At 45.6% G+C, this 12,143-nt stretch overlaps 1 protein-coding gene across 2 annotated transcripts; it reads left to right on the top strand.

Moving 5' to 3' along the window:
* The first annotated feature begins 1,035 nt into the window (after positions 1 to 1,035).
* nicn1 (nicolin 1) lies at positions 1,036 to 7,796 on the top strand. Of its 2 annotated transcripts, none has more exons than XM_046385243.1 (7): positions 1,036 to 1,186; positions 2,025 to 2,174; positions 3,563 to 3,742; positions 4,982 to 5,095; positions 5,861 to 5,929; positions 6,449 to 6,553; positions 7,083 to 7,796. In XM_046385243.1, exons 2-7 carry the CDS (start codon positions 2,028 to 2,030, stop codon positions 7,122 to 7,124), a joined length of 657 nt encoding a protein of 218 aa, XP_046241199.1. In that variant the 5' UTR covers positions 1,036 to 1,186; positions 2,025 to 2,027; the 3' UTR covers positions 7,125 to 7,796. The 2 variants fall into 2 exon arrangements, with proteins under 2 accessions (XP_046241199.1, XP_046241200.1); XM_046385244.1 differs by having other exon boundaries at positions 1,045 to 1,186; positions 2,028 to 2,174.
* Positions 7,797 to 12,143: the final 4,347 nt, after the last annotated feature.

Genomic DNA, 12,143 nt, shown 5'->3' with positions numbered 1-12,143 from the left:
GAAATGACCTTCATACTTAGATCAGGTATAAATCTAAATCCATCGCTCATTGTCGAGGAGTCACAAGACAAAATCGATCTGAGGGTTAAACTCTGAGAAGGAAAATGTGCGTACGAATGAGTGGGTGGATGGATTCTCTCTGTCTGAATCTGTTTGCTCATGCCTCATGACAAAACATAATTGAAATAAATGAAACTAAAGCAACTTGAGGAAGCAAATGAGATGAGAATGAAGAATCTTAGCATGAGGCTGCAAATCAGAAATCATGAAAATTAAAAATGATTGGTGGATTAATAAGTCTAATATGGATTAAAGCATTTTCCCATTTGTCTTATTCTCTGAATATCATTCAGCATAGTGCTTTGATGGCTGTGAGCCGATTAACTTCAGAGTTATTAAACTGACACAATGCGCCGCTGTGCATGTGGAACATCAGGTAATTCGCCTTGTTCAGAACTGATCCGAAACGTTCAGGAAACCTCGTTTCAGTCTTATTCGGATATCAGTACAAGGCCAGAGAGGAACAGCAGCTGATTCCTGCCTCTGCCTGATAAAGCCGTAGGTGTGCTGTCTCACCCTGATAGCAGGGCTGCACACCTGAATCTCATTCAGACAGGAGATTGTGCCCGCTGGGGGCAAGCATTTATCATTTCCCTGAGATGGGATGTTTTGCTGTGGAGATGTGAATGAGCTCAGTGTAAGAGAGGCCTTTAAAATGTAACACCTCTCACTGACTGTGATGGAGGTCCAGTACATGGAGTAAGCCTGCCCTCTGCTGGATACCGTTTGTAATGACGCGTGAACATCTGCAGAGGCCTGCAGCAGCAGTGCCGCTGCCCTCATAGGGAGCAAAACAGTTGAGATGTCTGTTTTAAGTCAAACTCATTTCTTATAAAAACACAAATAAATAAATGCTCTCATTTCATCTCACTTTCATCTTCTTGTGGTTTTCTACAATCCATCTATGACATCTGAAAAGGCCTGGTTCTGAGTGCTCCGTAAGATTCAGTGCAGTTCACGCTACAAGGCAACGTGCTGCTGGCCCTTTAAGACGCTCACTGTCGCCATGGTTTCAAACAGGAAGTGTCTTTAGCATGTCAGCATCTGCGACTTCAAGCGTTTCAGTCTCGCTTTTATTTGTTGTCGTCGGCTTTTACAAACCGCGAGTTCTCTCCGACAAAGAAATGTAAGTACTGAACCAACGCGGCGCGGCCTCGTGGACCTCTGCGACTCTTTTTCCACGCGAAATGTCGACTCATCTGCTAGCTACTGTGCTAACGCCGGTTTCTGCACTGTTAGCTCCTGCGCTAACGCCATGCTAACCTGGTGCGGATGTGTAGCAGCACCACGACAATGTGTATTGAGTATTCTTAGCGTTACAAGCCGTGAGTGGAGCTGCGGGCCAGTCCCTTAAAGTCGGGGACATGTCGCTGTCCATGGTGCTAGCAGACTGAAGACAAGTCAGACAGTCAGCTCCGCTGCGTCACGCCGACGGCAGGAAGGAATCATTTTGTTTTGTTCCTGTTTGTCTGCTAAGAACAACCACAGGAACCAAAGTCCAGTTTCTGTTTTTGAATAGTTGTTGGCTGTACAGCAAATTCATCTGAAATGTGAGACATAACTAAAACTAAAACGATCAGCACCATCGACAACTGAACTGAAGTTACTGTTTGAGAATTTAAAAAGTAATTTGTGTTTGATATTTTTGCCACGTTAAAACTTCATGTTCCTCTTTTCCCTCTTGAAAAATCCAGAACTTACGACCTTGCAGCAGTTGTTCATTTCAGAAGTTCATTTGCTGCACACAAGATGTCGTCTCTTAAATGTCACTTAAAGGTACAATGCACACAGTTTTGTGTAGACTCAAGCGATCGGTCAGTCAGTCATCACTGCTGAGCGTGTAGAAGTCTGCATCGTCACAGCCGTGTCCTCTGCCCGGACGGGTCGGCCCCAGCCGGTGACGGCACCGGACAGAGTTCCTCACTTTGAATCTGGTGTGTAATTTAAGTATCGTTTGTTTCCAGAAGATGAGTGCGAGCACAGATGTCGTGGAGCCTGTGAACTGCACGGTCAAACCTGCCGTGTACCTGCACATCGGGGACACCAAAGCAGACCCAGCTCACTCAGGTGTTTGCGTGGTAGACGTCAGCCTCCCCTTTGGAAAGCCTGTCAATGTAAGCCGCCGCTGACCTCAGGGAGCTGTGGATTTAATGCACAGCACTGTGGTATGCATGTTCAGCCTCAGCCTCATCAAAATTATGTTCATGTTTCATCCCCTCCAGACCAACCTCAGCTCAGCTCTTCTTTCCACTGCTAAATGGGTCACTTTAATATTACTCTGAGACGAGCTCGTACTGGATGTTTTTGTCCAGGAACTGATGCAGGTGGATCACATTGTGTGTGAATAATACGATAAGAAACTAGCTTGTGTATGCCATGAACAGATACCGTGCAGATGTTTTAACGTCCTTCTCACAGAACTGTGAGCTCACTGGTTTCTTCACAAGCTTCCATTCATCAGCCACAACCACAGACGCCTTCGGGCCAAACGTCACCGGTTAGCGCGGTCACTCGTTAAACCGAAACACCAGCAGTGCAACAGACTTTTAACTTGTGCCTTCAGTGGGTTAAATATTTCTTCACTCAGTTTTGCTCAGAACCAGATTTTGGTGAAATGAGTGAAACTTTACTTCGTACAGTAGCTCCTCCTGCTCAAAGTCAGCTGTCTCACAGAACAACATGCCAGACCACAGAGCAGATGTAGAGCCAGTATCAAACCAGGAGTGGGGAGGAGGACCGGACCGGTGATCCTGGACCAGAAGCTGAGAACTAATTATTGCTTTGTAGGAAGTCCTGACGTTCTCGCAAAGCTCGTAGAAGAAGCAGATGTTAAGGTTCTTTGTTTGTGTGCTGACCACACTGAACTGAGAAGAAACATGAATTTTTAGAGTCTGATTTTTTTGCCTTCAACAGGAACATAAATTCTCAAAGTGCCATCAGCTCATTTTATTCAACATTCAGGTCTCTACTAAAGCTGAGAATACACACGCTTACAAACAGAACAGTTGTTTGAATATTAAACTGTACTCCCGTCTTAGGAGAGACTTTATAATAATGTTTTGGGCACTGACCTACTTTTTAGCATTTAGTGCTAATTAAAAATCATTTCTAATGCAGAGCAGCTCCTCATTAGCTCATAGCTTCAAAGACGTCTGCCTGGAGCATGAAAGAATTATCTGCGCCGAGCGTTTCCACGCTTCTGTCTTTGGGTTTGAATGTTAATACTGTGATTTGGCAGACTCAGTGTTTCGAGACCCACTGCAGACCGGAGGCATGCTTATTCTAGGCACCAGTATGCTTTAATGAGTCTGATTTACTGTGAGAGACTCTGTATTTTGAAGTTTCTCCAGCAGGTCACCAGAGAGCTTTGTGTTATTTATATCAACAGCCCTGTGAGATCTAATGCTGAAGAGATAGAGCAGATAGTTTGGAATAAATCCAGAGATCTGAACTGAATCCTAACAAGAGTCCAGTCACTGAGCGTGTCTGATCTGTCTCTCAGGTTGAGGAGATCACCTTTAAGAACTACTACACAGCCTACGTGACGGTGCGGCTGCTGAGGAGGAGCCCCGGGCAGGAGGCCCCCGCCAAGTGGTGCACTGCTGTGAGAGACCTGCCTCTGATGGACAACCCGCACACCGAGGGAGGCTCCCAGGACTACTACTCCATTCACAGGACTCAGGTGAGTCTGCTGTGGTCAAACAGTTTTTGGAGACAAAGCGACCAAATTTTACAAATAGGAGCTTGCAAATTTGACCCCGTTTTTCTTCTTCGTGATCAGTGTGAAACGCCAGGAGCAGCGTTTCCCCGGCAACGCTGCCACAGCATTACGAGCTACACTGCAGAGCCCAGTCTGTGGTTCTCGCTCTTCACTGAGAAACCAGAAAATGTCGAGCAACTCTTTTGTGTCACGTCTACGCTCCACACCTGACCCCCCGCAGTACAGCTCAGTGTCTCCGTTATCTTCTGAACTCTGTCCAGCACTCTGTCCAGCACTCTGTCTGTCCCTGATGTCCGTTAGATTCCGTGGGACACCTCAGTGATTTGGGGTGATGGAGTCAGCATTATGAGGGATCTACTAAAGGACACAGAATCAAAGAAGAAAAAAGAAGTGAGATCCTCTTCCCCACAGCAAAGTCTCGATACTCGTCTGAGTGCTCTGTGCCTTTGAATCTCCTTCCTGTCGCAGAGCTTTAATTTGAAAAGGCAGGTGCAGGATGACTTTAAAGTGTGTTGTGATTGTTGACTTCTCTGTACAGAGTTTGGTTTCATGCTCATCTGTGGAAGCAGAAACGTTTCTCAGAGCTCACCTTAAAGGAACAGTTCACCCAAACTTCATCTCATCGTCCCCGTTTCTGAGTGCAGAAAACATTTCAGGAACTTCGCAGCTCAACAGCATCACAACAACCTGCTGAAGAAGCTGGAGAAGCTGATGCCGGAGGCGAAGCCGCCCTGCTGAGACGTGAAGACGAAACGATCTGAGTTACTTCTCTTCTGTTCACTTCATTTCCTGTTTATTCTCATTGCCAGCGGAACCAGATGGTTTGGGCTGGTTTAACTGGCTGCTGCTCACAATGTGAAGGCTAATCGTGACAGAGTAGACGGCTTGATGTTTGTCATCTGCAGCCTTCAGCGACGCTCAGTGGATTCTGTGACTGCAGTAATCACTTGGTGGGTCACAGTGGTTAATTTAAAGAGACGTTTCAGCCAAAATCAAAAACACACACTGTTGCAGACTGTTTTGGTGTGTGTTGCAGGGTCAAGTAAAGATCACATAACCAGTCTTTGAGGCTTCCTGCTGTGCTTTCCAGAAGTCACAGAGGCCTCCGGTTGCATTTAGCTCCTCGCCTCAGCATGTTTCACGACTTTGGACTCATGTTAAACCGCTGACTGTGATTGCTGTCCTTCTCTCTCATTTAAGATGCGGGTGGAGCCGGATCACGTGGTGTCTGTGAGGCTGATCCTGAGACAACCGTCCTCCGCCTGGCTGAGCTTCATTCTGGAGGAGATCAGAATCTACCCCCACGTGGAGCCGGTTGGTTCAGTTCTTTTATTCCTGACAGGGAGAACTTTAATCCACATGACCGTACTGAGATCCAGATGACACAGAGACTTTGCTTTAGTTCACAGTGTAATATTCAGGAGACCGACTGAGCTCCTGCCCACTGAATCTGATCCTCGTACAGGCTATCAGCCTGTCAGCTGCATATTCATGAAGCACACTCACACTGCTGTGGGAAACTCCTGTTGACACCACCCGAGTTCAGTCCTCCATCCTCGAAACAGACCCCAGTGATTAGCAGCTACGTGTTCACATAAGGATCCACAGGCACACAACACGAGGGGAGTTAAACCAGCTGTGTGACGAGGCAAACATCTGTCTCTTCAGCTGCTAAAGGCTCCACTGTGTGTCCAAACTGTCCTCAGAGTCTCCTGGTGCAGAACTCCTCACTTACTTTTACACTGACCATGTAGGTGGTGGTGTAGGTGTTCCTCCTCTGTTGCTCTCCTGAGGGTTAAAGGGTTTTTTGGTGAGCTGGGTTCAGGCTGTGAGGACAGAGCTGCCGTCTGTTGTCCAGGGCAGACTGTAACGAGATACTGGTCTGCGCAGATCAACCTGACTTCGCCTGATAAACTTGGTCTGTGGTTTGGTGCTGAGCAGGTCGTGTTCAGTGGGGGTTTTTTTTTTTAGCTGAGTTTGACTGACTTCTGTCCATTTTGTTGTTGTTCTTGATGCAACCACCAGATGGCGCCAGATTACAGTCTTCCTTAACTGAACAATGAAATGTCCTCATTCCAGGACCCGGAGAAGGAGGTGTCTGATTGGCTGTCTGACCTGACCCTGGGTGACCATCACCCTGACTTGCAGGTACACAATGAGCTTGTTTCTGTGTGTCTGACGGTCTGACAATCAGTTTTAAACAAGACAGATAGATGGATGGAGTCTTTACTCATCCCCAGGGGGGGAATTCAAATATCCAGCAGCTCACATATAAAAACAAACAACTCTTCCAGTCACAAAAATAACCCTAAATGAATAGTGTTAAAAACAGGATAAAAGCAAACATGGTGACAGTATTATACAGTCCTGGGGAGAGTTCACGAGGCACAGTCTGCTTGTTTTGTAATATAAATGCATGTTTTTACACTTTGAAACTGACTTCAGCAATTCTCCTACTTTTTAGTCAAAATGGGCCATTTAAACCCCACTGGATTAATGGAAGCTGCAGTTTTTTTCTTCAGAGGTTAAAAATCCCAAATCAAATCAACACCAGTTTTGTGTCGGGGCAGGATGCACTGAAATCCTGCGTGTAAACTAACGACTGGACATCCTTCAGGACAGCGTGGCCTCTGCTGCTTGACGTCTGTCTTCCTGTGTGTCTCCCAGGGCCTCCCAGACCCCCAGACCGTCTCATCCAGCATCCAGCAGATGTGGGCTCTGACTGAGGTGATGCAGACCAACCAGACCACAGCCTCCATCGGACGCTTCGACGTGAGTGTTTGTATGTCGGCGCACCATATTGAGCTCTTTAGACTTTACTCTTTCATCTCTGATGAGGCTTCAGGCCGAGACTCGGGGCTTCATCACTTTGTCCTCCGTGGAGGCGATCAGGAGAGAGATGAAGGTGATATCATTGAGAGTTTTTCCCCGAACAGCAGAGCGGTCAGCTGATGTTTTCCACCCTTCACTGACTGTCATGTTTCTGCACTGCACACAACCAAAGATGTGTTCTCTTTGTCCCATTTGATGGTCTTCCTGTTGCCTTAAAGTTAATGTTACAAAGTAGAGGTTGTTCATTCATGGTCTGATTTATATTCATTTATTTGTCAGTAAAACGTCCAGATTTTTTTCTTTTCAATAGATTTTCAACAAATATGACAAAAATGCTTCTAAAATCTGTTTCCATCACTACCTCAAAGTTGTTATTTATAACACGTGAAACAAAATCTCAGTGAAATGCCGAACAAGCAAGTTCTGTATGTGCTCATATGGTGCTGAAAGGCTCTGCGTGTGGCTGCAGGTGGACGGATGCTACGATATCAACCTGCTGTCCCTGACCTAACGCGGCCTCGGCGTCCCGACGGCTGACGGACGACGTGAGGGCCGCAGACGAGGCAGCGATGACGAACGAAACCAGAGGAAAAGCGTTCAGTACGTGTTGCCTCGCTGATTTCCTTTCTGTACTTCCTGTTTGCCTGTCCTCGTCAGAACTGGAACATCCATGCTGTTCACACTCAGCCTTTGTTGCGGTGTGTGTGCTTTACTTAAGTGAAAATGTGTTTATGCGTGAGAACGTTAATCCTTTCACGAGTTTTGTGCGGCTCTTGTTGCCACTCAGTGGAAACGTGAGCAGTTATAAAACCCGTGTGTTCGTCGTGGATCATCGAGCTGAGAGAATAAACTCCCTCAGGTGCTTCTGAAACGACGCCAGCCGCTCATCTCATTTTACTGAAAGTGCAGGATTGAAGTGTGGGTTGTCCTGAGGGTCCCTGAACGGTGCTGACGAGTGTGATCTTCTCACACTTAAGGATCAGCTGTCAGTGTTGTGTTGAGACGTAAACCGTGTAAACTGTATTTTAATGTGGGCTGAGCTAGTCAGGCAGTCAGCAGCTCAGTGTGTAGTTAGTGAAGCTGGACTGCTGGGGGCGCTGTGCTACGCCACTCTGACACCTCAACAGTTTGTGTGTGTCTATGTGTGTGCAGATGAATAAAAGAAAATGATAATAACAGAGAAGAAAATGAGTTTCCTCCGGGGTTTAATAAAACAGTTTTTCTTCTTCATGCAGCACCTTTCAACAACTTCTTTATTCCATTTTTTCCCTGTTTTCTTGTTCTGCTTTTGCTTGGAACATGTGATGCGTTTATGTGACAGGTTGACTCTGACTTTAAGCTGCTGACTGAAGCTAATAGAGCTAACGGAACAAAACTTTGTCACGTGTTGTGACGTCCTCACTCTCTGACCTGTAAAGTTAAAGTAACGTGTGGTGAAGAGCTGCACTCACTCTTCATTATGTAATTCATTTCTAAAGTTTTATTTTATTCTTTTTGTTTTATTCTGTTTTGATAAAGCCTGTTTTATCTATAGTAACTATCTCTTCAGTGTCTTGATGGAAGCATCTGCGTTTTCATCCATTTATTAAGGTCTCTCTATGCTTCCATTTCATTTCTGTCTTTTCTGTTTTGATCTCCTGTTGCCTCGGAGGCCCTTCGAGACATTAAATGTGATCTCGGTTTCCACAGATAAACTGTCTCTGACTGGACTGAGGAAGTAAGTAAGAGGAGGAGGACACACACACACACACACACACACAAAGCATCTTCAATACTGTGTAAACCATAAATCTGCAGAGCCAGCTGCCGACTCGAGTGCATCCACATTTAAATTCGTGCTTCCGTCCCCTCGTCCTGCAGCCTGCATACTGATGCTTTTGAAAGGTTTGTTAGAGAGCGAGACAGGAGGGCAGGAGGGACACTGAAAGACGATCACAGACGACAGACGGGAGGACGCGTACTTGCGGCGGCCGAGTGATGAATCTGCTTGTTTTGCTGTCTGATGGTTCACACAAATCTCTGCCGCTCTCATCCCAGAAACCTTCCTTCTTTGTCGTCCTTCTGTCCTCGCCGTGTCAGAGACACGGTGTGTGTCATTTCACACTCGATTCCATAATGTAAGCGACGTCTCAGCAGACCTTTGCTTCAGGACGTTTGAAAACAGCGTAGCTCCAAATGGACTGAAATGTAATGTATCAGGCTCGGAAACTTTTTGACTCCACACGTCCTGCAGCGTTCAGCCGCCGCCCAGCACCGCCTGTCCCCTCCCTGCCCTCCAACAGTCCGACTCTGATCTGATCCTTGCTGCGTTGCATCACTCCCCTCACCCCAACACCATGAATCATTTATTCAGATGAGTGTGTGACAGCGGTGTCGTAACCTTCCTGTGATACCCGACAGCAGCGGGAAACGCTCGCCAGGCTGCAAATAGAATACATAACGCTGCTCGATGCACCCTGAGCTCACAGGGAGGCAGGTTTGTTAGTAAAGTGCTGAATGGGGGGTTTTACCATAAGTCCTGAATCAGGAGCGATTGTTTGGGCAGGAAGTGGTTCACATGCCTCGGAGCAGTTGCCAAGCAACCAGGATCCAGGCAGTTTTGGCTCTGCACTACATCCTTGTGTCAGGCACAGATACAAGACCTCACAATCTGATAGAACAGCATGTTCAAGTACTTTGACTTTGTTACCTACCTCCAGAAAGTTCTTGTAGCAGAGTATTTGTACGCTGTGGTACTGAGCTTCCATGTTAACACGCAGGCCACTCTGAAGGACTAATAAACTCTTAATGGAGAAAATAAACTCAATTCAAACTTTCTCAAAAGTGCCTCAATAAAACCAAAGCTCAGCCTTCACCTGAGTTTTCTGACAGTCTCTAAAGGTGAGTAATGGAGGCTGTAAAAAAATCAAATAAAATGAGAGATGAGTGATGGGCTCAGAACATTATGGAGTATATTTATTAATCCCTCCTCAGCATGTGAGAAGGAGGGAAAAAGAAACAAAAGCAGCCTGGAACTCCAGTCACACCAGTCATGATCAGACATCATTCACATTTCCTGTCTGCAGATTTTCAATCACGTGTGGAAAAAGGCCAAATAGCTCACATGTGGCATTGTTTTATTTCCACATTAACGACCATGAAGTGGATTTGGTCTCCACTGAGCATCATCACACTTCCTGTTAGGTCGGCTGAATTCACCTCCAGGTTCATCCATCGCCTGCTGAACCCTGAATATGCTGTGACTGATCACCTGTACAGGTGGTCATGTACAGGTGATCACATGTGGTCAGTGACTGATCACTGAGGTCGCAGGTGTTGTTCAGAGTAATGCTGTTTTATAGCTCTGTCAGAAACAATGAGACTGTTAATGTGCTCGCTGACTCTGACACAACATTCACTCTCGAGGGTGTTTGAATGAAGAAGAGACGCAGTGTGAGGTGTGTGAGCCTGACTCAGGCCTGGAAATCCAGGCAGCAGGATGGAAACTGCACGATCAGGGTAAAGAACAGTCAAAGTGTGTGTGTGTTTGAAAGACAAAGAGACAGAGAGGGAGAAACCTCCTGCTGCGTTCATTCCAGCAAACAGCACAACTAATGTGAGCAAACAGGATAAAAGCACTGCGTTAGTAAAACACTGCTAAGACACTTTGTCTACGGGTCAAAGGCAAGACAGAGTGAGACCAAGACAACTCTGTGGTCCACTGCGGTCGCTGTGGTTAAGGTGGAAAAAGTGAAAATGCTTTTAATTCAGTGTTTAACCAATCAGGAAGGTCTGTTAACGATTAAAAACATAAGACTGGGGTGAATTCAAACGTTACACACGAGCTAAGAGGGAAGAAGGACTGCTGGAATGAAATAAATGAGAAATTAAACTTAAAATTAATTGATTGTTTCAGTTAAAATGAAAGATGACAGGCAGCAATTATACAAATCAAAACATAAATGGATTGCTTAGTCAAGTCTTGCTTAAGTAAAAGTACCCAAGTCTTACCAGCAAATGTACTTAAAATGAATGTACTGACTGTGTGATGGGCGGTCGGTAATACTTCATATGTTTTACACTTGCTGTTACTGATGGATGTGATCGTTTCCTTGGTTCAAAAGGCACCCTTAAATTTCATTTGAGATCAATAAAGTATCTGTCTATCTACCTACCTACCTACCTGTCATTCACTATTTTTTATTAAAGAGTAGACATGTGATGGAGCAGGAATACAAAACAGGCATCTCATATCAGATTATTTAAAGCGTCATGCTGCTTCACTGAAGCATCACTTGTGTGATTTTTCAAATTCTTTTCTGTTGTGTTTGGTCTTCCACTTGTTGACCAGAAAAGGACAAAAAGGACTCTGATGACCACCAGAGGGAGCTGCTGCTCTGCACACCTCCTGCCCTCTGCAGCATCCTCATGTTTCACTGAGGTGGATTTCTTTGTCTGAATGTCTGCTGCGAAATTTTAAGAAGACAAACTCTTTATTTTTTGATCGCCATAATCAAGTCATGCTGCCACATGCCATAAGGCACTCAAGGCCTACGATCCTCGGCTCTCACTGAGAAGGAGATACTGCTGTGTCAGAGCGACGGTGGGGGTCGTACGAAAGCCCCTCCAGACCCGAATCCAATTTCAGACGCTCTGATGGGCTGCCGGAGCGATGCTAATGGCTCTCTCTCTCCCTCCAGCAGACAGAACAAAGACCAGCAGTCAAAGTGGACTTTTGTCACACTCATTAGCCCAGTAATCACAGCCCATTCATTTCAGATGGGTTAAAGCGTCACAGCTGAACATCAACAACATTTTGGTGGGCTGCTGTAAAGACCAGGAGGAGTCTGGGATGAAATCTGGTGCAGCAGGCTGCTGCCCCACCTGTCTGAATGTATTCAGCATCCAATTACCTTCTGGATCAGGAATAAGCTGAGAGATGTCCATGAGCGTGTCCAAGAATTCAGATAAGCACAGAAAGCATTTTTGTTGACTTTTTAGACATGGATGTCACAGGTATCAAAAAGTGATGTAGTATGAGGTGTGAGAAAGAGTCCTCACATGGAGGAGGTTGGGGTGGTGGATGGTCAAACCAGTGCAGGACTTTGATCCAAGACACCAGAGTTTGTGTTGATCTGTTTTAACCAACATCTGGATGTTAATGTACACGATGTATTTAAATTAGAAAATGAAACTAAAATATGACATATGAGTGTCAAAGGCCAGTGGGACCACAACCACCATTACATTACAATTCAATTCAATTCAGTTCAATTCAGTTCAGTTTATTTATATAGCGCCAATTCACAACAAAAGTTATCTCATGACACTTTCCAATTAGAGCAGGTCTAGACCAAACTCTTTAATTCAATTGTAAATTTATGGTTTTTGATTACACCATTACTGCCTCTACAGAAGAGCCCTCATCAGCTCTTTGATTCAGTGCCTCCTCATCACCAGAAATCCCAGCGTCAGGTGACCCTGAATGCACCTCCAAAATGTTACTCAGCTCTGAATTGTGTTTGGAGATAAATTCACACTACTGCTCTAC

Source organism: Scatophagus argus, chromosome 3, assembly GCF_020382885.2.
Source record: "Scatophagus argus isolate fScaArg1 chromosome 3, fScaArg1.pri, whole genome shotgun sequence".
NCBI classification, from domain to species: Eukaryota; Metazoa; Chordata; class Actinopteri; family Scatophagidae; genus Scatophagus; species Scatophagus argus.
This window is presented reverse-complemented; position numbering and strand designations above follow the sequence as displayed.